Source organism: Sparus aurata, chromosome 15, assembly GCF_900880675.1.
Source record: "Sparus aurata chromosome 15, fSpaAur1.1, whole genome shotgun sequence".
Classification (NCBI taxonomy): Eukaryota; Metazoa; Chordata; class Actinopteri; order Spariformes; family Sparidae; genus Sparus; species Sparus aurata.
This window is the reverse complement of record NC_044201.1, coordinates 12,863,911-12,889,264: the sequence shown is the minus strand read 5'-3', so window position 1 is coordinate 12,889,264 and position 25,354 is coordinate 12,863,911. Positions and strand designations below refer to the sequence as shown.

Sequence of the window (25,354 nt, the reverse complement as noted above, 5' to 3'; positions counted from 1 at the left end):
GAGTGCAGTTTTCTGTGTTTTCTCTTTTTATTTTTTATTCATTTATTAATTTAATTATTTAGTTATTTTTGTATTTCTTTTGTAACATTTTTACTTTTTTTCTCTCCTTTTTTGTCTTCTTCCTCGTCATTTCTTTCTTTCCTTTTTTTTCTTTTTCTTTTTTTTTTACACTGTTTAAAAAAAATGGCCAATGTACCTTGTGCATTGTCAATAAATAAATCTTTAAAAAAATTAAAATAAAACAGAGCAATCAGAGGTGACATCAGTGATAAAACCCCCTCCTGGTGTGGCCTTCTATCTCCCCCCCTCCATGGTCAGCTAATTAGGTCACTCTCAGTTGGAGGTTTCAATATAACCCTTTGTACTGTATGTTATCAGAATCAGAATCACAAATACTTTAATAATCCCAGGGGGAAATTATTTAAATTTTTTTTTTTCTTCTGCTGCTTGGACACTGGTCCAGTGTGTAGGACTTAGGGCAATCTACTGGTAGAAATGGGATGAAACATTCATAATGTTTTCTTTAGTGTATAATGGGGGTGTAACGGGAAGTAACAGTTCAGTATTAGTTTGGAACAACAGGAAGAAGTAACAAAAAATCCCTAATACATAAAGCTAAGCTTCTTTTCCTTCAGCTCCACCGAGTTAAGACATTAGAACTTTATTAAATTGCATTTAAATAGACAATAAAACAAAGCAATAGTTAGCCAATAAGCAGTGTAAGATTAAATGTCTTCATAAAGAGGCTATGTATCTAACGGTAATCATTTAAGCCCTCATTCTACTGAGCAGACAATTTTAGCAGATCTCACGTATTCACACATATCTGTGAAACAACACAACAGGCAATCCTGTGTGGTCCTGCTGCTATACGATAAAACCACATATTTTTGTCGCTATGTTCCTGCACTACTATCACCAAGATAAATCCAAGTTCACTTCTCATGCTGGGCAAATACATTCATATGCTGATCAACGGAAGTCAGTTATTTTATGATCACTTGAGTAATTTTTAAAGAACATCTCTCTACTTGCAAGTGAGCAATTTTTAGACACAGGAGTAATGACTACAGAGATCTGTCCTTTATGGTAGAAAGACACATTGTTCTGGACCTTACCTGATCAAAATAGAAACCATCTATAAAACCTGCACTGATAGGAGACGCCTTCACCCATCAAATTGTGTGAGAGGACCATCCTAAACTTTAAATACATCAATCCTGATGTTGCTGAACTAAAAGAAAGGCTGTTTGTAAACTCTAAAAGGAGGATTTAGAGACGCCAAAGTCAATGGTGCAGTTTGTCACAAGTCCAAATGTAAACCATTACTATTACAATTAGTAAATTAGGTAATTACTGCGGGGGAACACTTTAAGCAGTAGCCCTTATGAATATTCTGAAACAATAGACTCAGAGTCAGTAGCTTCCTATACTTCTAAAGTTAGCCAAGAGCCAACTTGAAGTGCATTCTCAATATATAGTACAGGCAGAGCATGCCAAAGAGCACATTTACAAACTCTGTGAAAGTGCTTCACTGGCATGAACACCAGAGGAGGTTAATTGGGAGTGCAGACAAATCATTTTGTAGCCTTTAACCACAGTTTGGTCCAGCGAAAACAAACTGCAAGCATGATTCAGCCATTAGAGAGGTGCAGCCATACACTTGCTTTTCTCTCACAGAAACATCTTGGCACTTAACTTTGCAATGGCCGTTTTCCCAAATGCTGATCGCCAACTTCATCAGCTGGAACATCATTATGCAGATACTGTTCTGAATTCCTATCTGCAATTTTCAGACGCACCCTGGAGTGTTGCATTATTAGGCTGCTGCTCTGATTTATTCTCACTGATGCTGTAGATCAATCTAAATGATGCCTTTCATTTCATGGGTTGTTTGGAATGATGCATGTTAGCGTTCTTTAATTGAGATGTTCAGCCCCTCCCCAGTGTCCCCTCCTGACATTTACGGGGGGTTCCGATGAAAAAGAGAATTTGCATATCAAACACTGGTTAAACCATTCTCCCGGGAATTACTTTTTTCCCCATATAGCACAGTTATTTTCTCTGTTGTTTGTTTATCTGTTATTTTCCGCATCATGATTATTTGATTACTTGAAAATGAATGTGTCAGGAATGTTTACAGCGCAGGGGTAAGTGACGAGAGGAGAGGATCTGAGGGCTGCTGTTTTTAAGTTCACTAAGCAATGTAATACACATGTTGGGATAAGGTGCATACCTGAGACCAATGTTAAGAGTAAGAATTTAAATTCTACGTTATAATACAAACAAAAAACCTAATAAAGTCAATAGAAAACTGGGCATCTCGACACCTGCGTGAACGTGTCCTGGTTGGATTAGAACCGAACAAAGTCTTTTCTCTTACAGTAAGAACACCCCATCACATGTGGCAACATCCCCCTCTCTTCTCCCATTGACAACGCTAGCCTTCATAAATAATTAAAGATTTAATCTGTGATATTTCCAAAGGTCAGAGGCACAACAAAAAGAGAGAAATGCCAGTCCTTCCGATGCAAGAGCACATGCGGTAATGACTCTACACTGGGTTTATGTTATCACCTGAAAGCCCTATCAAGTGGGCCACCAGATATGAGGATATGTGTGGAGGAGGGGGGGTGGAGTGGAGTGAGGAAGCAGAGGTGCGGAGGCCACCACAACCAAACAATGTTGACTCTGCCATTGTCAAAAAAGACACCTCATGAATGTTTCATCCTTTTGTCTGGAAGCGGGCAGAAGTGATGTCTGAGGGAGGCGTGTCTCTGAGACCTGAGTCACTTTACTTGGTGACAACCCGGGGAGGGCGGCCCCACTTAGCTCGGCCGCTGGTTTGGAGGGAGAGGCCACGCGCACTTTCACGCATAAATGTCGGGCTTCATGCATTAAATGGATGTGGTCCCTGATGGATTCCTTCTCCTGATGCATTATCAATGAGCCCCGCTCTCTGCATCATAGCCCTAGCCCAGACCGAAAAGGCTCTATCATCTATTTCCCCCTTCAGTGCTTCTCTAAACTAAGAAGCGGTGGAAATTTAAAGATACGCCTCAAGGTTACAGTGAGGCATCAGTGAAGTGGTTAAGGTTCTTGTATGTTTTGCAAGTTGAAAGAAACAAATAATTTTTATTTTCACTCAGGCAACAATAGCCTGGCCTTCAGTGATATCCATCACATTCAATATGAAGTATAACCGCTTTTACTTTTTTCCCTCTTAAGTCTGTCATCGTCTAATGGTGTAAGGGAGGATAAAAGACAGATGTACGTCCTCTGTATATCTTCCTTATTAGGATGGGGGTTTGCGCTGATATGCAGGCATTTAACTGTGAAGTGGCGGAGTGCAAAAAAAAAACGTTTCATGGGGACCAAATAAACAAAGTAATGCATTAATGGCTGTCCAATAACAAGATGTAAACTGTGTACTACTCATTGAAGTTGCATCTGACCTTCCAAAATGCATTCTTTTTATTGTTTCCCTTTCTTTAGTTAGACATGTATTGTGCTTAAGCTGCAAAACTGTCAAACTGAGTAACCATATTTGGACTAAATACATATGTATGAGTTCTAAAGGTTTTATTAAAATCATATCTATTTGCTGTCCACTCTGTTGGTGCAGCTGACTCATCTGCTTGTTCTCTCCCTCAGATAACAGCTGAGAGCAGACAAGGTTTTATCTCGTCACGCCACCCTCGCAGTGAACTGTAAGACTTCACTAAAGTAAAAGTTTCCCTACGCTTCTTTGGCGTTGAAGGTAACTTTAGTCTCCCTCTCTTTCTCTCGCACCCGCATTTCATGACACACTTGACTAGTATTCCCTTTGTGCTGTCTCCTCCGTAAGGATGGAAGAGTGGGATGCTGTCAGACAGATATGAGGAGCTGATTGTGTTTATCTTGCAAACAGAGAGTACAAGACATTGATTTTATTTGGTGTTGTTTGTGCCTTTATAGTCAGACATGGCATCGGCAAAGCAGCGGAGGTTTTGTTTTAAGGATATTATGTGTAAGGTAACTGTTGTCTGCATTAGTGTCCATCTGCCAAACCAGCACTTCTCCTCCACACATCGTCTCACAATTTCATATGCAATCTCAGCTCCATCTCAAACCAAATTACATTTCCCACATGATCATTTCTTTCTTCAAACTGCTTCCTGCGATTGTCTTCTTTCTAACTTATATCAAGGTGCTTTGAGACTGGAAAGAAAAGGGGGAGTGTGAGGGGATACATGTTGTGGGCCAGACTGTAATAAAAGATACTGTGGCCATGATACCTCACCATGACACCCCACCAGCAGTACTTACTGTTGTTCTTCTCAAAACAGAGTCCTGCTCTTGTTCTCTACTTTGTCCTCACCCTCGCTTTCTTACTCTGTCTGAGCTTGTTGTTTGTCATTCTAACTATCTGGCATACAATCTTGTGCTCTTGATTGATATCTGAGGGCAATAATTAATAGAGTATGGGTGTCAGTGCCTGTAAGAACAGGGGCCAGAGATCCAATATGAAGAGATAAAATGTGAGATTAAAATGTGTGAGCATGAGAGAGACAAGGCAAATGTGCAAATTTGTGTGCGCGTGTGGCCGTGTGCATAATTACATGCCTCCCTTATCTGATACTCAGGTCTGAGGGGTGTTTACTTGTCAAAGCTTGTGTCTGGGGTCCTTTGTTTGTAGCACCCACTGTTTTTAACCTCCACTCTGCCTTTGAGTTAGTATGTTTCTGTCAGGCAGCAAACCCGGCGTGGCAGGCCCAAAACAGCCAGCCTTCCCATTAAACATTCATGAACTGCAGTGCAGTGGCACCAATGCAGAAAGGTCACTCAAGAATGATCAGTTTAGTCGGGTATAGCTCTGCACATCAACATGCCTGCACATAATAAATAAATACATTCCCCACAGGCCTGCACCTGGGAGCTCCTTCCTCTCATAATAGAAAAAGAAAATCCCATTGTTGCATGTTGTGGCTCTTGAATATGGTATTGAAGCAAATTATGTCACACCCCCGATTATAAGGCACTCAGTCCAATCCAACACCTGAGTCTTTGAATGATGAGGCCACTGATTGTACCATTAAAGGGGAAGTTCACTCAAAATGTAGGAAAAACTCTTGTTTTTCTCACATGCAGAATGTGCAGAATCTACCTGTCTGGATAGTTTTGGTGGAATTTGAGTGCTGCTCACTCCAGTTTAAAAGGGCTCAGTATTATTTGTTTTGCAGCAAAGCCAAAAAAAAGATGCATTTATGCATTTTAAAACCAGTGTCTTTTTCCCAAATGAAAAGATAAAAAAAACAATCATTAATAAATAAATGTTTATGTTTCTGCTCAGGGCTTAACTGCTGGCATACATGATTCAGCAGGAAAAGCAGTTCTCAAAAAAAAGATTACATTGAGGTCTGTGGAGTACCACATCATTGTACTCGAAAAAATGAATACATGTGACTTTTTCAAATGTAACCCTTTGGTGCTTTGAACAACAAAAAGTGCCTACCACATTGGAGTGAAGTATTTTTTTATGTTACCAGACTTCTCAGAGTTCCATTAATGAACATTCGTTAATTATGTTCCGCAAATGCTGGTGAATAATGGCTACAGACAATTAATGAACTGAAAGATAGACTGTCATGTGTGTGTACTTCTCCAATCTACAGCTCTTAGCTGGCGGCTTCTTTGCCCACACATCTTCACCTGCAAGACTTACTGGGTTAAATGTATTGCAAGGAGTTTTTACTGGTTATAAAACAGTCTCTTAATACTTAAGCCTTTATATGACCTACATAACTAAATAAGATTATCAGCAAGAGGATTGGGTATGTCTATATGGTTATTCTTGAAGCCTGTTGTGTTCTCCGTGAAGTAATAATCATAAAATTAAAACTATCTATCACGGCTGATTGCTGAGGATGACTTAAGATGTTTCACAGCCTGAGTACTCTGTAGTTTTCTGGGACAGCAGCAGATATTTCTGTATTGTCAAATGGCAGCAGAACAACTGGCTTATAGCAGAACATCTTATTTTGACCTTGCTACCAAACTATATCTTGCTGTAGGCTTATCATTTTTAAAAAGATTATAATACTAATGTTAATATCCTTTTTAGATGTTGATAACCTTGAGCTTTTTCAACAAAAAAGCTATTAGCAAGCTACGTGTGAAAAGCCCTAAAACTGTTAACTTTTCTCGTGTCCCAGCACCATCAAATCACGCTTTTTAATCTTGCATAGCCACAAATAGATACCAAAACCAAAATGTAAGATCTTTATTAAAGGAGGTGGTGATGCTTATACACTGTTTGTCCACAGGGGCTGCATGAATCAAATAACATTTGAAAGTTTCTTGTAGATGCTTTAATTAACTTTTTAGACACAAATGATGTTGAGTCTGCATTCAAATTTTGGCTTTGCATCTTCTCCAAAAACAATCCAAGTACAGTTTTCTTAAATACACTGGAGTGGTGCTTTAACGACAGACTGTTTAAACAGTTATTCACTTTGCATAGTGTCATTGCAGCATTAACCTTATCTTTTTACCTTTAGCAGTAGGTTGTTTAAAGCACACAGATGTGACTGAGGCCATTAGAGAGTAATCGCAGGGGATCTGATTCAATGGACTGGGAAGGGCTGCTTGAAGGGCCAGCAAAACAAATCACATTACACCTCAATTAACACCCGGGAGGACTCTGGAGCCCAGTTTCATTCTCAGCAATAAAACTCTCTGTCTCTCTAACACACCGCCTGCATGCAAATAATGTACCTACTGTATATCTGATGAGAGCAGGAGCAAAGACACTACAGAGGAGAGTCACATTTATTGTACATGTAACATCGAGACTTCAGCTGAGCTAGTTACAGTACAGAACTGCAGCATCTCTCTCTGACCCCACTCGTCTCACTTGGTTAATTATGATATGCTGCATCTGGCTTAGAGGGCAGCGACTTGATGAGTCCACCCTGTGGAGCGGCCGGTGTCCCCATCACAAGACAAGGACAGTTCCGCAGAGCACCCACTGTACAGCTCAGGGCCAATTACCCACCTGCTGCATGACTGCAGCTCAGGGGTGTCACTTCATGCTAATACCAGTCCCATAATTGCTGCTGTTTTCCCAGTTAGAGGGTTATGGAAATGAGATCTTAGCAGATTTTAAAAGCCACTCAAATTACAACATATAACCGGTCTGCTTTGTTCGGATCGTTAGATTCAAGAGCAGGATTTTTTGGTAGTTTATTAATATAATTATATGGTAAATTAAGCGTAATTATACCTATTTAAACTTCTCCATGAGTTATTTGCAATCAGTATTTAATTTGTCTGAGAGAAAAATAATTTCTTGTATAAAATTAAATCGTGCATGTTGTTATTGAACTCAGCCTCTGAATGTGACTGCAATTAACAAGTGAAAACGCACCACAGAAGACTACCACTAAGTAAAACAGTAGGAGGAGCACTTACTATTTCATTACCTGCTTCGTTATCACTGTCACTATCTCTCTTTCACGCTGGGTAGGCAGTGCGCTGGAAAACTGTGTCTCCCGTTCATATTCATAGTCGATTCCTCAGGCTGCACCCCGCTCTCCTTCTCTTTGCCATCAGTTCCCTCAGGACGTCAAATGCAGGCTTTTGAAAGAGGGTAACAAATCAAGGTCAAAGAAATATTACAGATACTGGAAGGCTAAGACCTATACTCTATTATGACCATTATGACAATCCATGACATTGCAAAGACTAAGAAGGAGACAAACTGTAGGTTGTGGCAAAAAGAGAGAAAAGGATTTCAGTTTAAGGCTTGGTCTCACTGGGTTCCACTCTGAAATTGCCTTGCAAATTAAATGTACAGATGTTCAATAATTAAAGCAGAACGCTTTGTGCTCAGCGGTACAGTGTGGTCCCAATCTTATCAGTACAAGAGAAACGGCCCAAAAAGATGTTTTGAGCGGAAATTCATCCTTTATTTCTCTGCCCCCTGACTCCAGCGACTAATCATTCAGCTGCATGCTTCAGCTGGCTTTTGCCTCCAAACATATTAGTGAAGATGATGATGAGTGACAGAGACTTTTGCATCTCGCCACAATTAGCGAGCCACCCTTTTTTCCCCCTCAACATTCGCTATAGGAGGAGGGTTGACACATGCCCATCAGTCACTTACCTCTCCCTCCGCTTGCACACAACCCTCCCCCTTGCCTCCAGACACACGGGCCTGTTGCCACCAGTGTAACAGCCAGCCGCCATCATTTTCAATGTCCCTTTTTTTCCCTTTTCAACTGCACACTGAGACGCTGCACAGAGAAATGAATAGAATGGAAGACTCTCCACATGCGAAAGTCCAATCAGTGCTCTTCAATGGTGGAAAATCTTTTATTCATCAGGTTGGTGAATTAATTAATCTGTCTTAGGATTGAATAGGTGGGAAAAGTTTTGAACTTGATAGGTTCTCATTTTCTGTGGTTTCTATAAAATAAAAACTATAAAATAGTGAGCGACAAGCTGAAAACATTCTTGTCACTAGCATGAAAATAGTAAACACCATTATATCAGCACAAGAGGTATCAGTACACAATATTGGTTATCAACAGCTTCAGCAACAAAACATGTTTGGAGCAATATGGTGAACCCCCCATAGTGACGGTAACCTGAGCAGACACACTGCAGGAATGCAATTTCTCCCATCTGAGCACAAAACAGGTCATTACTCAACAAAATGGTTAGGTTTTAGCACCTCGGCTTTTAGCACCAAATCAGAGTCAAGATTTTGAAAAATACCACCTAATGGTGTGAGTTTGTTCCCTGCAGCTGTGACACGAACCACACTGTATACTACTGAGGAGGAATGTGATCTGAGGGAGATGAATGTTGAGTTTCTTTCTAAGTGTTGCTGAAATTCTGAGCAGTAGAGAGACCATGTTGACTTATTCTAATAGCAACGGGCCTAATGTCCACTGTGTTTGTGTTTTGTTTTGTTTTGTTTTTAAAAAAAGGACATGCCAGACATTTAAGAAATACATAAATGCATCCATCTGTTCCATTGATCTCAGTTTCATAGAGGGAAAGTGAAGCATTAACTTGCTTCTTCGCTCTGGGAGTTTCCTGTATCGACTCGTTCTTTTTGGGAACTCGAAAGTTGAAAGTCCATAGATTAGCAGAGGCCTCGAAGAACAAATCAGCTTTAAATGCCTGTGTTAAACCCAAAAATTTAAAACACAGGTCTACTAGACATTCTGCTCCTTTTGAAGGGACAGATTTTGCTTGTGATAGCTTGGTCAATGAGTAGATACAAGCTTCCTTCTGTTCAGTGATATGGTTGGCGGCTCTAGTTTGGTAAAAAGAAAATATTTCCTCCTAAAGAAATGTTGCTGGTGAGTTATTCAATAGCATCTTTTGACATTTTGACATCTCGGCAACTCACACCAAAACCATCTAGATTAGTAAACAGTGCAACATGTAAGGGGGAAAATAGGCATGTTTGATTTTAGGGAAAACTGTCCCTTTAAAAGAAATGAGAAGAGCTGATGTGATTAGCCTTTACTGAGACCTGCCAGAACAGTCTTCATCCTACTGACAATACATTTATCCTCTTCAAGCCTCTTCGCCACATTTCACAGGTTGCAATAATTACTTGGTTGCAAGCTCGCACCCCTAGTTTGCACTAGCCATTTCATCTGCACCCAGTTTTGGGAAACTAAGAGGCATGGGTGTCAGGCTCTCACCAGGTGTTGCCTCACACAAGCCAGGATAAAACCTGCAGTGCAGTGACAAGGGGTCAAAGCTGTGCATGGCTTATAAGGCTTATTAACATTCCTCTCCAGTTGAAGCTGGAAGAATAACAAATATTGAATGTGACTTTTAAATACAGTAACTGTGATATTCCCATTTGACGACCGGCAGTGTGTTGTAAATGAGTGGAACAGCAGTGTGTCGTAATATGGATTGATACCCTCATAATAACTGTGCTCGACTAAGCAGGCTTTAAAAAAAAAGAAGCCCCTTCAGCTATCTGTCTCTCTTTTTATTTAATGCAAATGTGATTGCACAGCAGACCAGCTCAAAGCACAACTGGTCCCACATTTCTTGTGGACTGACACGCTTGTATGCCTGGTTGTAAATGAGTGTACATAATGGGTTTTAATTTTAATATGCTTTATTTTTGTATTTAGTAATTTTGCATGTTGTGCACAGTGTCATTTTATGTCAGTGTTTGAATCTACTTTGCCATGAAAACACAACGGTGGTGTGTCGCAAAATGAACAGCCATCTTCAAAGCGGTTCCACTGAAGAAGTCTGATTATTTCATCTTAGTTTCAGAAGCTGTGCATTGATCTGAAAAGTGTTTAATTTGCATTTCGACAACAACATGAAAACAAATCAATATTTCAAACTAGGCACTGAGACAATCAGCACCTTTTATCATCAGCCCCTCTCAGCATACAACAAAGTTTAATTACATTTTTTCTTTACATCTCAATCTAATTCATGTCCTTTACAAAGACCGTTTTCATCATAAAGGACGTACAAAGCCCTAAACACTCCTGTAACAATTACTGGAAAAGAACACCACAAGAATTCTTTCAATCAGTTGGTCTTTTACATCAAATCAGGTTTGAAGACTTGAAAAGGGAAACATCCTTATGCTTTATTCTTTATTCGACTATGTTCCAATTTCTTACTTCCAAAACTGTCTAGAATTATTCCATCTGCAACTGTGTGTTTTGTTGCTTTACGAACCATGCCTTCCTTGCAAAAGAAACATTGATCAAACTAATTGTAATATATGTACAGTACCTGCTCTCACACAACATATGCAAAAAGTGCAATGCTGAACATCTGAGTAACCAACACCTCCCTCCACATATCCTCATTTATTCCTTTTCTTGACAGTGAACTTCATTCTTTTACAGCAAAAGAATTGCCATCAGCGCCATCTCATCTACCGGTATCTCCACAAGACAACATTTTCTCCACCCTATCCTGAACACGGCAACCTCCCATCTATCCTCCCGGACACATTTGCCCAGTGTGACAATGACTTCAGAACGGCCCAGCGTGGGAGGAGAGACCATCCGTTAAAATCAGCCCACGTCTGTCCATTCATCAACCACCCCGGAGAGGAGCTCGCCTCCAGGAGTCCCTGCCTTTTCCTGGCTGTCCAGCTACCTATCCGGATGGCTGACTGACGACTTCGAGTAGATTTAGTGCGGAGTCTCAGCGGGCCTGGTCAGGACAATCCTGGCAGATAGGAAACAGTAATTACAGCTGGTAGGGGGAAGGCTCACTGGGAGTCTGGAGCCTTGCAGAGATTCGATGCCACAAGGCCAATAGATTCCCAGGTACCTGGAACAAATGGCTGCTTCGGTTGTCAGTGAGGAAAAAGGAACTACAGATTTGGGCAAATGTGACTTCAGAGGAGGTGATTTACTGGTTTAGCTGTCTCTTCAGTGACATAATTCTACCCAGATAGGAATATTAAGACTTTGAGTTCACATTCTGACTTATGTATGAGCTATTCAACATTAATAACGCTTCAGCAGAGGCCATTTTGCTTCCACAGACTACACTAATAAACTCAGCTACCTATATTATTTCTGCAGCATATACATATTTCAAATTCTCTCATGGTATTAACATTCTGCTTTCAGGAACAGCACATTAAAGTGATGTTTATAGACCGAGGAGGATATGACACAGTTGGGAAAAAGTGGTCACATAAATGCAGGACATACCCTAAGAAGATATTTCTTCTAGCCTTGCAGTGACTCATTCACCATATCTCCAGGACTTAATTAGGGTCAACACAGACAATAAAGTGCCAACCTGACCCACAGAGACACAGAGATTTACAGCAGGGTCCACACAGCCTCTGGTGATGTCTGCAGCATCATCCATTTCTAAAATCTTCTTGCTTCATCTTTATTTTCCACCATCTCCCCGTTTCAGCCGACAACTCTGTCATTCCCCTTCTCTGTCATTCTGCCGCTCCCTCTTACTTTAACCTTTCAAGCCACAATCTCGCTTTCTCCCACTCTCTCTATAAATATCTGTCTCTTTTCCCCCCTCTCCTGCTTGCTTCTGAAGAGAACGGGGGGAATCTTCCATCCCCTGTGGATGTGAACACCCACTCGAGGTTAGGAGTACTGCAGCTTGCAGGAGCTAACAGAACAGGGCTTCGACTGTCATATAAGACTAATTGAAGACATCTGTACAGTCCACAGCATTAATAGCCCCTGCTGTCAAACACAAACTGACTTATCTGGGTGAATTTTACATTCTATGAGATAATACAGCGTAACCCAAGTTTTATATACTATTCAGTGTGTGGAAAACACATTCTTTAAATAATAATAAATATAATTCTTTAAATAATTTCCCAGTCTGGGATCATTAAAGTAATTCTATCTATCTATCTATCTATCTATCTATCTATCTATCTATCTATCTATCTATCTTTATTCTTTACACTGACAAAGCAAAAATACAACAATGCAGGCCTTTTTTGCATCAACCTTTTATGATTTTCTCATTTCTCTTGGTGGTCCAAATGGACTGAGTGCTTTGCAGAACTATACATAGCCAGGCTTTCAACTCTCTCTCCTGGCTGTGACTCAAACAAACACGCCGGCACATCACAACACATAATATCAAACTTCTGCCATCCGAATGTAAGGAATCTGAGCTCACTGGGTTTGTAAGTCTCATGTGATAAGATTGTCTGCAAAAGGGCTTAAATATAAATATTTTTCTTAATGCTGTCTGATGTGGATATTAAAATGAGGTCAGCCAGGCCTGACGAAGAAATTACATGATTTAATGGCACCCCGGGGGAAGTTTAAATATAGCTCTGCATTACAACTGGCCTCCTACAGTACAGCATGACATGAGTTCATCCATAAACACTTAAATCCTGGATGGGTTTGGTTATGAGGAGTATTACAGTGAGCAAATATGACGTGTCAGCAAAGACGTGTACATCTGCTAATGCACATATTTGCTTATAATCAAACATTTCATTCTAGAGAAATTATGGGTGTAGGATGTGGAGATAGGGCTGTGTATGTGACTGTAGGTTGAGGTGCTGTCCCCTGCACCGCCACTAGGTGGAGGGACAACCCATGAGTCTTGAAGGCGAGTCATCCAAAAACATTTAATCTGTGAGCATTCTGGACTCTACAAGTGTTTCATGAACACTCATAAACATGTTTTAAATTTAATAAACATCTAAACAGAGAGCTAAACCCATGAGGCATATAAAAAGAAAAACAAATTACTAGGCGGGTTGGCAAGATTGTTAGTATATAAGTGTAATGAAACAAGCAAGCAAATCAAATATGGATTAGTATTCCTCATGTATTCAAGGAAAGCCCATTTTGCATGACATTCACATGAAAGCAGTGTAGATGGAGACGTCCCACTGGGCGCTCAGGGCAGCTAATTCCCCATATACACTGTTTCACCATCCATTTCTATTCAAGGTAGGAAATCTCTTTCATGGGAGGCTTCAAAATAATTTTCTCCATCTCATCTTTAAAAGGGGAAACTGCATCTAATAGTCTTAAATGCAAAGGAGAGAAGCCAGTCTGAGAAATACAAGGATCAGTCATGTCAGGAAATTAAAACATCAATCAATATCAAACAGGAAGCAAGGAAATGAAGTTCAATCCTCAGTCGCACCAAAAACATTAAAGATGCTTGCTTAAGAGTAATAGTGAAAATTTCCCTGCAGAGCTGAGCCTAATTTTGTGATCGTCCTCAAAGACTGATCAACTTTAGTTAACTCGACAACAGTGTGTTCAACTGCAAGATAAAGTATGACTCAAAGGTCAGTGCGAGAAACTTCAAATTGCAACTCATAATTGCTTAAATGTGCAAACTGATTAGAAGAATTAACACACAAAACAAAAACATTTGTGTAGGCAAAATGAACAGTGCTTCCCGGGCTGACATAGCTAATGAAGCCTGACAGATGTAGGTTACATCTGGTCCCACTGGTAGAAAGCAATCCTGGAGTGAAGGCTGGGAGGCACCAGCCACTGTGACAGCTCCATTCAAGACTCCAAGCTGAGCTGAGGGGAGGTGAGCGCAGCGGATACCTTTAATTTACTAAGACTGCTGTATGCTCCCCTCCATTCAATCATTCTCTCTGTAACAGCTGGATGCAGGCAGACTAATCCGGATTCACGATAGGTCCTTTTTCTCCCTGCTTCACTCAAAGTGCAAAATCCCTGAGCTCCTCTGTCAGCCTTCCTAGTTTACCCTCTTGCAAATGTCGGCCTCTGTTTGCCCCCTTCCTGACAAAGAGTCTTGAGTTATTAGACGACACTAACCCTCATCAGTTAGTGTGAAGTGAGGGCAGCTCTGAAGTGATAGAAGATGACACGTGTCATCCCACAGGGACTCAGTGTTTGTAGCCAAAACATCACACAATGCATTCAAAGAGAGCCTGATTCTACTAGCTTTGCAATTCAAATGAAGACTTAAGAACTTATGACATCTGTCAAGTAGAGAGCGCAATTTCCGACTGTTGTCGGTTGAGAAAGGAGGAAATGATGTATGTCAGAGAATGGTTGTGACGGATAGGGTATCATACCTACAGTATCGGGATAAATGATTTGTGATTAAAAGACATGACAGATTTCAGACAGGCTCTAAAATGTCCCATATCGCAGTCCTTTAATCAAATATGACCCCATATCAAAAACATACTAGGGCTGCAACTAACATTTTCATTGTCAATTAATCTGTCAATCATTTTATTGATCAATCAATCATTTGTGTGGCCTATAAAATGTGAGAATGATTTTTAAAAAATGTTGTTCAGTGTTTCCTAAAGCCAAGGACAACATCCTCAAATGTCTAGTCATTCAGTTTGCTATCGCTGAGGAGTGAAAAACTTTATTCACGTTTAGGAGGCTAGGCTCAAAGAACTTTGAATTTTATTTCTTAAAAAATTACTCAAACCCATTAACTGATTATCAAAACAGTTGACAATTAATTTAACAAACAGCTAGTCAATGAATTGATTATTGCAGCTCTAAAACACACACCAGCAGAATAGCTCAACAGAGGTAATCAGTACAGTGAGTAGGAGACACTATCATCCAAACACTTCCTAATCATCACGGCAAAATGTCCAGACATGCACTTGCATTCCAAGCTCCAAGTTCCCCTTAACATTATCACTTGGTCTGTCTGCATGTGCTTGTGCACGCCCACCCAGAGACAAGCTCTTCAAAATAGCAACAGGTCAACGTCGATATGTCAACAGAAAAGCCTCACTTCACTTACTGTCACAATACCAGGCATATTCCAATTTACTGTGCACCCTCAAACTAAGTGAACCACAAGACCACTGTGTGTAGGCGTTGACCTTTTACTAACAAACAATTTCTTTGTGTTTGCCCTGAAGGAGAAAATATGAACAATGCAGGCAGACACAGAATTGTCAACAGACTGGCTTCAGGAGTAAGTTTACAAGGCTACTTTAGATCTGACCTACGTCTGTAACCATGTGTCTGATTTATGACTCTTCAGTCAATCATCAACTAGAAAGACTAGCTGCAGTGACTAATTGCAGCACAATTTCCTGCTCTGAAACTGAAGCGTCTCGGTGCTCTGCAAAAAACCTGCTGTAGGGGGTGTAAAGTGTATCATTTGGCAGAGCTGGACTGTTTAACAATACTGCTGTAAGTCGTAACCTAAAATATAATCCATTTATGTAGTCAATAAAAAGTTGTTATACTCACTGTACTTGTAAGACAGCAGTCCAGCATAGTGAACATGAGTTCAAGCCCCCACGATGGCAAGCTTTCCTGTGGAGTCTTAGGGTCAGACAGAGCCCTGTCAGTCATCCTGCCCTCTGACCTGTGTCTGCATGGAGACACATTCACATTACATCACTGTAATATAATCATACAGCTCATTTGAAAATGTGAAAACAAACCTAGCGCAATAGGTTGTTCTAAAAATCTCGCTACAGTGAAAGTGCAGAAGTCTTATCAGCATAATGCGCTTTGAGTAACATTGTAAATTCAGGGGCATCAATTAGTAAGTAGCATTTTATTGTAGCAGGTGGCTGAGTTGGAGGGGATTCATTTTAAGTACATACAAAGAACAAGGTACAGTAAATAGAAATACTCTGGTAGGGTACAGTAATCACACTATAAGGTACATCTACTTATTTACTTTCCACTACTCATAAGTTGAGTTTATAATAAAACTATACTCTTCAACAATATTCTACGAGTCAAACTAGAAAGTATGACATGTTAAGCTGTTGGTCACAATCTCACTTTTGGACAAAGAGGAAGAGAGAGTTGACACATTTACACGATATCGAAACAATCCGTTAACTGAAGCGTGACTTTTTTTTTTTCTATTTTTTTTTTTGGAGAAGCGACGTTCAATCACACCAAACAAATCACGAGGCTGAGCCAAAGCAACAGGAGGAGGAAGTCACCTTCCTAAGTTGAGTGAAGCTCGTCGGTTTATTACCTGTGACAGTCTGACAGAGGAGAGACAGTCGCCGCTGTGTGCACAGCAACATGGCAAGAACTGCGGCGAACGGCAACTTGAAGTCACATTTGAGCGAGAATGGACCGAAATGCGAATACATCAAGAAAAATGGGTGTCACAACAAGAGAGAGGTATGTCGATGAGCGGCTGGATTTATTTGAGAAATTATTTATTGGGCAAATTATTTTCTGAACCTGCTCTAAGGTCCCCGTGTCAAGTGTTCTACTACTTTCTCAAAGAGATATTGTTGAATCTGTACATATTTCGTCTTCATTAGGGATCAATACCTGAAGCCACCTCTGTGACGTAGGCAAACTCCGTGACACACCGGCTGCTCACCTTAAAAAAGCGATGTAATATTTACTCTCTCTTTGGGTAATAAGCGAGTAAAACAGAATTGTCTCATGGAGCTTTTTTTTTTTTTTTTTTTTTTTTTTTTTTTTTTACATATTGTGCAACCAAAAGCGGTGACGTTCACCAGGAAGTTGTTAAGTTCCTCCGTTGTAAAAGGATCACAGTAAACATAGTAAATGAACCGACAACCCCGCCCTGAAATTCTTCCCTTTTGAAAAAGCAGGTTTCCCTTGCCTTACGGCAGCCAGGGCTCAGTGGGAGGAAGGTGCAGTCACTCTTGTCACTCTACAGTTGTGAGAATGTTTGCCTTTACAGTGTTGCATATGCATATATTTTGACTGGTTAGGTAATTGTCTGTTGGCAGTAACGTTATGTCTTTGCAAGTCCCCTGATTCGTTGAATCAAAGCCACTCTGTTTTTTTCAGAATTGACGTGTGTATTATTGATTTTGTATCTTGTAATTTCCATATTCATGACTAATGACAGCTGTGATGAAATGTAACACCACTTCAGACCGCTTCGGCTAGTCCAAAAACTTACCTAGAGGCATGAACTCAAGTAACGTTATTGAATATAGCTAAATTAGCATTAATCCTGGTATTGAATTACATGGGATAAATAAGGGGTTACGTTTCCCATAGTGTATTTGAATTATAATCTCAGAGTTTATCGGTTGTCCTCCATCTTGAATCTTATCCACCAGTCACTTTTACATTCGTCACATAGAGCTAATTGTTAGCATCATAGCATGAGTTTTGCTAGCATAAACTTCGATTTGTCAAAACTCCTCGCCAATGCGTTCAAGAACACTTACCGCTGCTTAAAGTTATTTCCACAAACCGTACAAATAAAAGAAAAATATATATTTATTTTGTCTGCTGCACAAAAAAAAATTCTATTTAATTTGATATCTAAGCTACAACTGTCCAAGCAAACAAAAATGGCAGCCGGAAGTGACCCATCTCATATTTATTAATGCCTACTATGGCTGTTAAACTACTGAATTAGCCAAACTTTAATAAGAAACAAGGTGTTCATAGCTTAAGTTCAAGTAGTTTCATCAAGGTCAGCTAAAGTCTTTATGAATATTTTCCACACAAGGTGGACAGAAATGTCTTTGTAAATTGTGGAAATACCTTCATAACAATGGTGAGTTATGGAATCTAGTGAAGATTTTTCTTGCTAGCAGAGGTTAGCTCTGGGACTCCTCCAGCTGTAAAAGACTGGATCTACCACTCCAGTCTTTGGAGAGCTGCTCTGTTGAACAGCTGAGGGAATGTTTGTAATTCCTCTTCAAGTTGCATCATTTCTACAGTCAGTTTAATGGCAGCAGGGGATGTTGGCTAGTTCAAATGCACATTTAAGTCCTTTGACAATTTTGCATTATGACAGCTAACTCACACTTTTACAGCGTGATTCCAGCCCCCCAAAGGCTCACTGTACTTTCTTTAAATGCTGGTTAAACATCTTTAAATTCTATTAATTAGCTACATTTTTAAAAAGTGTAACGTTATGAGTCCAAGTTGTATCAGCCATTCTGGTCTATAAACACAAAATCAAAGTGTCCACAAAGTTGGCCCTTAATGTAAAGCATTTATATTATTTGAATGTAAACAAAGCATAATGACACTATTTAGGCTGCTTTTGTTTTGTGTGACAGTACTGAGGATGGTCGCCCAGTTATTGTTGCATCTGTGTTGAATAATATGGGTGACTTATGTCCTTTTTATTTAGGTTAATAGGTATGTAAACTACGACCCTTCCTTTTTTAAATCGAGCCACTTTTATTCAAACAGCATTGTTCCCTCTTGTCTTGTCTGCAATGTAAGACAGCCTATTTGGTTCTCTTGTTGTATAGCAAAATGGCCCAGGGACTGGGGCTGCCTCCAGGCAGCACAGGCATGAGTCCTTTGAACAGGCGCCCATGTACGTGGCTGTCATGACATACCTGGGTTTTGGGATTGTCACCCTCTTTGGCTACTTCAGAGATTTTCTCAGAGCCGTGGGCTTAGAGAAGTGCCACCTTGCCCAGGAAAGAGAGGAACAGAAGGTAGGTGAAACATGCAATCAGCACAAACATAGGCATTTTTCGGCACATGCACATACTGTACAGACACACGCATGCTCGCAGGCAGTTGGAGCAGGGAAGGATGCATGCCTTAGGTGTCAACACATTTTGTTTCCCCCTAATTATTTCAATTTTTGCTCTTAAGCTCTCCCTCTCTGCTTTCTTCCTTCATGTGCCTCTGCACTATAATGTTGCCATGGGTGAGACAGGACACCACAGAGAATATCTGCTGAAGACCTAATTAAATCTCAGAGGATTCAAGTTCTTTCTTTGTTACTGTGCTTTAGATTCCAGATAAGACACAAGCACTGCCAAATTAGAGCCATTGTAGTACCAAAGATTTGATTTCTTAAACCCAAAAAAAGTTTAGATACGTGCTAATTAATGACTTGTTCTGTGTGGCTTCTATGAAAAAATACTGTATGTACTGTAAACCAAATGCCACAACCACGTTTTGTTGTTATCAAGGTAAGGCAGTATGTGCGTAGGCGGAGACAATAAAACAGGCTCTAGGAGGAATAACCAGCCAGTTTGCTCTCTTTGCTCGTAATTTACAGCATTGATCAGATACACAGAGAGGGATAATGAAGGCAAAGGCCCAAGTAACCTTGGTAAATAGCATTGTCAGGGGAAGTCAGTTGGACACAATTTAATGAACTGCTCTTAGAGGGTTATCATATAATGAAAATCATGTACTATATATAGGGGAGCCCTTGATCACCTGGCAAACTACAGTGAGAACGGTGGGCAAGGAAATGTATCTGGTCCCAATGATTTACATTTGACCTAAATTTTCAAACAGAAAATATTTGTTTTTCTTGTCAATGCTGAAACCACTGAGTAAAATAAATACATTTTACTGTAGCTGATAAGGAGAATTCTAGTTTCAGGGTTTAGTAAAAATTACTAAGTAGTTGCTTACATTTTTATCAAGAAGGGAAATATTTCTCTAACATTCAGTATTGCCATGGATTTTTTTGTTTGTTTGTTCTCATGCTTGTATAGCTTTTAGTGTGATCTGCATGTCAGAATTCAAGAAGTCCCTTTTCCTGCTCTTATTGCTCCCCCACTCTGTTACATCCTGCTACTGGTTCACTGTGAAGTCAGTGAAAATGTCTCTCATTGCTTTCAGGATTTTGTACCGCTTTATCAAGACTTTGAGAACTTTTACACTCGAAACCTGTACATGAGAGTACGAGATAACTGGAACCGTCCCATATGCAGCCTGCCAGGACCTGTCTTTGACCTGATGGAGAGGGTATCTGACGACTACAACTGGACATTCAGGTACTGTAATCTATTCATCTATGATAGACAAACTGTAGATAAGATGAAGACAGACCAGCAAGTATTTTTGGATCACAATCATCTCTCTTCAGGAGCTAGAAACTTTACAACCAAGTTTTAAATGGCTATAGAGCAAACTCCTCCTCTGTGAGCTAATGGGAAAAGATGGAACCTAAACACCATGAGTATGTGTCTTCAGCAAGTACATGCCAGTCCTGGATATCTTTGATACATTTTAGATTTTTCTAAGCTGCACAGGGACGTGCTGTGTATTCATAGAATATATTATGAATAGGAATATGAACAGAGCTATGGGGAGGGGATATGACACTATGAATTGGTAAAGAGGGGTATGCATGGATTACATGTTTAAAGAGGTTTAATGTGACTGGGAAAAAGTAGAAACAGGGCAGTCGGGTTGTCTTATGTGGTGACGTGCTGTGAATGGGTAAAACATGCGGATGGGGTGCGTACATGAGCAGTGAGAAGAAGTAGGTCAGTTGATGAAATGGAGCAGTTCTCTTTAAATACTCTGATACTGATGTACAGTGAGTCTTTACACTGTTGACAGGCTGTGTGAACTGGTGTAATGTGTACCTTATCTGCCCTATTGCAAGAAATTATTACACTCATACTTTCTCAGTCTTTTCTATATGGATTTAGTTGTCTACCTACATATCATAGGGAAGCACAATCTCTTGTTCCTGACTATAATTAGTTGTGAATATTTGATTAGAGAAATATCGAAGAAAACAAGAAAACAAATGCTGCTTACACAGCAGGTCGCTGTTTACCTGTTTACTTCTCATGAAAAGAATTCCACTGATTTAAAAAAAAAAAAAAAAAAATTTATGAGTAGCAATTAGATTTAGTTTAATGTTGATTACTTTTTATAATATGGAATCAGATCTCTGAGAGCGTGTATGTATGGAAAAAAACAGAGAGGCTAAGTAATTCCTAATGTTTACATGCTTGCAGGTTAACCGGGAGGACGTTACACGATGTCATCAACGTGGGCTCTTACAACTACCTCGGCTTCGCTGAGAACAATGCTGATTTCCTGAAAACTGTGGCAGACAAAACACGCCAGTATGGCGTTGGGGTTTGCAGCACAAGGCAGGAAGTAGGTGAGTTTGTGGTCAATGTTCAGTTGTATAGATAAAAAAGATTGTATGGTACTTGTGCTCTTGAGCTAGTTTCAACAAGAGCATTCATTTTAACTTGGGTGAAAAGTGTCCACTTCACAACAAAAGTTAAAATGCATATGGTAGTGCTTCAAATGTCTTATATGTGCATCTATTTTAAGCGTCTCTGGCGGACAGTTATGACACTGAATACATTTAGTATCAAACTGGAAATAAAACTCCATATCTCTCATCACATATGCCTTCATTTATTACCTTTCTCGTGAATTATACTGCCCGCGTGTTTAATTATCTTTCAGTAGCTGCAACGTTATATGAATTATTCACCCTTTGTTGAATAATGTACCATTTGGGCATAAGCTGAGATCATTACATACTGGTGCACACTGAGGAGTGAATGAAATGATACCACAGCGGGATGTAACATCATGAAACACCCTGGACATTAGGCCGGATGCAAGAGCAACATTTGTGATGGAAGTGTTCGACCAGCAGGGATCAGAAACTGAGATGTGTAGCTTCAGATGAATTTTAAATGGTGTTTTATCCTCTGAACTTCAACCCGGCCTCTGATGGTGTTAAACTGGCTGCGCGCACCTGGATCACATGTTCTGGCACAGCAATGAAATCTGATGTTTATTGGTCAAAACCATAAACTTTGTGGACTTAACTGAACGGGCCAGACTTTGCAAAGTTTTCTTGAGAAAAGAAGAGCCTTTTTCTCTCCATCAGTGATGTTTAGTTTGAGGCACATGACACCACTCTGCTGTGTAACTACTGAGAGCAGGGTGAGAAAGTAAGCTGACATTCAAGCTCAGAGCGGGTTGAGTCGCTGTGTAGTGTTGCATGATATGAGCGGTTTGACGAGAACAGAGAAAACCAGAGGCATTAAAGTGCATGTGATCGCAAGTTGTACGTATGTCAGAGTGCAAGTCCTAGCCACTCCCACACACACGCACACACACAAACGCACACACTCCTCAGCAACATCCATTATTCATTTATGTGATTTATTTATGTGTTTATTTCTCTTTCAAAATGGGACTGTTTTTACCCGGGTTTGTAATGTGTGTTTCAGCTGGCTCACCAACAGGGTTAAGGAATAACAAGCATTTCTCCCATGAGACCTTATTAAGCATCAATTATTAAAGAGCCAGTATCTCTGTAGTAGCACTGATGCCAGCATCACCAGTGTTTAAGTTCACATGCAGCAATTTGTAATTATGATACACAGAAAACCTTTAAAATCAAATCTTCCTGGATGGGGTTTTATCAAAATTACCAGCAGTCTTTTTATTTAAGTATTTGATCAAATCTCGTCTTCAAATGTTACAAAAATATAAAACATTTGACCTCAAACACTAAACATGAAGGTATAGGTAGTGCAATTTGAAAGTATTTTCTTTATTGATGTGAGTCTAGATTCAAAGTGCACCACAAGCACACCCTATGAATAAACAGTCATGTCAAACATTCATGGATTTGTCTTAATGGGTGGCTCACTGTTCCCACTTTTCCTTTAATCATTAACATACTGTAAATTAAAAAATGATGTCATTCAAATTAATGCCAGAGAAATACTAAGTGCAGCTACTAAGCCATAGTTGTAAGTATGTGTCCACTAATAACCCAATGCAACAGGGCAGCTTTACATGTTACAACTAAAACGTAATTGCAGCACATGTCTGTTGAGACTTCAGTCGACGCTGGTGATAGGAATGATTAACTCTACCAGGCTGGGTCTTTTGTGGTCTTGTTGTGAAGGCTTTGACGAAAAACCTCAGTCACACGTTTTCAATAAAAGAGACAGGTTTAGCTTGAAGATTTTTAAGTGTAATCTTTATTGTCCCTCTACAGTAAAAACCTTGGAAATAGTTTAAGAGCTTTTTTGTCAACAAGCTTTAGCAGAAAGGTGTCTTTGGTAATTCAGAGGACAGCTTACCGAGCTCAACGAGATGCACGTGACAGTTAACTCATGTAAGCGTGTGTGAGTGAGATCGAAGGTCTCCACTCACCCTTACCTGAGAGTATCCAGACCTGGAGCAGCGCTATGGGGTTAGCATATCAATTAGGAGGCAGGGCATCACGAAGAACCCCCGGCTAAGTAAAATGTTCTGTATATAGAGCAAATGCCGATACAGTCTGATCAAAAAAGGCTGAGCACACCAGTCGGGGCTGTGAGCCAGAGTGGTTTAGGAAATGTATGAATCGATTTGACTTGGCGCAAGGCCTGATGGAAAGCTCTGCATGGGAATCACCATAAAGACAGACCTGCTTCACTGTATTATGGTTTTGTACACATCAGTCGATACCCATTTTCCAGTCCTTCCTGAAACATTCAGGCTGTTTGAACTTTTTAATGCCGGCTATCTGTGGTTACTGATTGTTATTGATTGTGAGTACAATAATTAGTATCCCGTGTATATGCAATTACTGCAGTGAATTTCCTTCAGCTTCATTTTTGTCCACATTGTCGATATTGACTAGATTATTTTGATCTCCTATTCTTTCAAATAATTAAAGTAAAATAATAGTTAAATTATTATGACGATGCTTTAATACACAAATATACATATTTTAGTCAGCGTTTCATTGTGTATCCGTTGTAATGTTTGCAATTTTATCCCTACAAAAACAGTCGCTTAAATATTGAGAATTAATTTGGTTATATACTGTACTGCATGGTCCAAGTTCATGTTTTTTACTCTACTGTTCGGGAAAGTGGTCAGAAATCCACTTGCCCAATGTCCATTTTTACTTGAGCTGGTGAATTTTTTAAAATGTATCCGCTGTTTATCAAATAGTAGTTGGAATTCTGCCCACATCCCCAAACGCCACCCAACTAAACTCCTATTTCCAGTGTAATTGAAATATTAACTTGCATGTCATAAACTTCTTTACCCGCTGCCATTTTCTTGAGGCTGCCTGATCAGTACTGCACATATGCAGCTGTCAACAGACGATTCAATTCTTAGCATCTTCTATTATCATCTCTGGAATAAACAATGAGTTTAATTCTCAACAAACATGGCAACCAAGCAGTCAGTACTGTTAACCCATGTTCTGTATTGTTTAAACACTCATTATCAGAAATAAGTCACTGATGAGTTGGAAATATTTATAGAGTAACTTTTAATCTATAGTATAGTGACAATTAACTACTACAGTAACTCTAAAGTGTGTGATAAATGCGGTGGACACACTTGTTAGAGTATATTTCTACCATATATACAACATTGCCAAGAGCCAGCAGAAATAAAATAGAGTTTATATGAACGTTTCTCTGCCTACCTCTCTCTGTTGTATTGTAACATTAATTTGTTTTATACAAGCTAAGTGCAGGGGCAGTACTGAAAGCCCAGAGATGACCCAAAAAATCCACCTTTATCGCACAAAATAGAAAGACACTATGTCAGGTGACAGATTACAATCTAGACAATTTTCTAAATGAATTCTGGTCCCCACTTGTCACATTGGGTTATAACCGCTGTCTCAGTTGCAAAATGTGCTGCAGGGCCATTTTAGACCTTGCACTTGCCTTGATATTACCGGGGATGAAAAGAGGTAGTTGAACTAAATTACAAATCCACCACATCTTGAAACTTTATAAATCTTGTTAGAGCCCTAAAGTAAAAGGAGCGTGTGCTGGCAGTCCAGGCTTTTGCATTTGGGTCTATTGCTTTTTATTCATCTCTGTCAAAATGTGTGATTGGATGACAAAGACCAGAACACCTAAGGACTAAAGGACTACCAGAAAAAATAGCAATTACAGTGATTGTTACCCTTTTGCGACCTCTGTCCTGTAGGTAACCTAGGCATCCATGAAGAACTGGAGCAACTTGTGGCCAATTTCGTTGGCGCGGAGTCCTCCATGACTTATGGGATGGGTTTCGCCACCAACTCAATGAACATTCCAGCACTTGTTGGCAAGGTTTGTGATTTTCCACATAAATGCCACACACTGTATATAGGAAATCCTACTGTAAATGGGTGTAATTTT

General features: G+C 39.9%; 1 protein-coding gene and 1 long non-coding RNA gene across 5 annotated transcripts in view; one reads left to right on the top strand and one right to left on the bottom strand.

The window, feature by feature from the left end:
- The window catches only part of LOC115596553 (uncharacterized), a 22,992-nt gene extending 5,190 nt beyond the window's left edge, over window positions 1-17,802 (bottom strand). The window contains exons 1-3 of one of the 2 annotated variants that reach the window (XR_003986920.1): window positions 17,669-17,802; window positions 15,732-15,855; window positions 7,464-7,617 (exon numbers count right to left, since the gene is read on the bottom strand). This is a non-coding gene — a long non-coding RNA (uncharacterized LOC115596553). Of the gene's footprint in view, window positions 1-7,463; window positions 7,618-10,309; window positions 11,221-15,731; window positions 15,856-17,668 lie in introns of those variants that run through there. The other variant, XR_003986919.1, reaches the window with a different exon arrangement.
- The window catches only part of sptlc3 (serine palmitoyltransferase, long chain base subunit 3), a 22,601-nt gene continuing 13,638 nt past the window's right edge, over window positions 16,392-25,354 (top strand). Inside the window, exons 1-5 of one of the 3 annotated variants that reach the window (XM_030441739.1) lie at window positions 16,392-16,631; window positions 18,713-18,904; window positions 20,055-20,209; window positions 21,188-21,336; window positions 25,161-25,285. In XM_030441739.1, coding sequence (XP_030297599.1) covers window positions 16,530-16,631; window positions 18,713-18,904; window positions 20,055-20,209; window positions 21,188-21,336; window positions 25,161-25,285 — 723 coding nt within the window. In that variant the 5' untranslated portion in view covers window positions 16,392-16,529. Of the gene's footprint in view, window positions 16,632-17,010; window positions 17,120-17,821; window positions 18,004-18,712; window positions 18,905-20,054; window positions 20,210-21,187; window positions 21,337-25,160; window positions 25,286-25,354 lie in introns of those variants that run through there. The other 2 variants (XM_030441741.1, XM_030441740.1) reach the window with 2 other exon arrangements.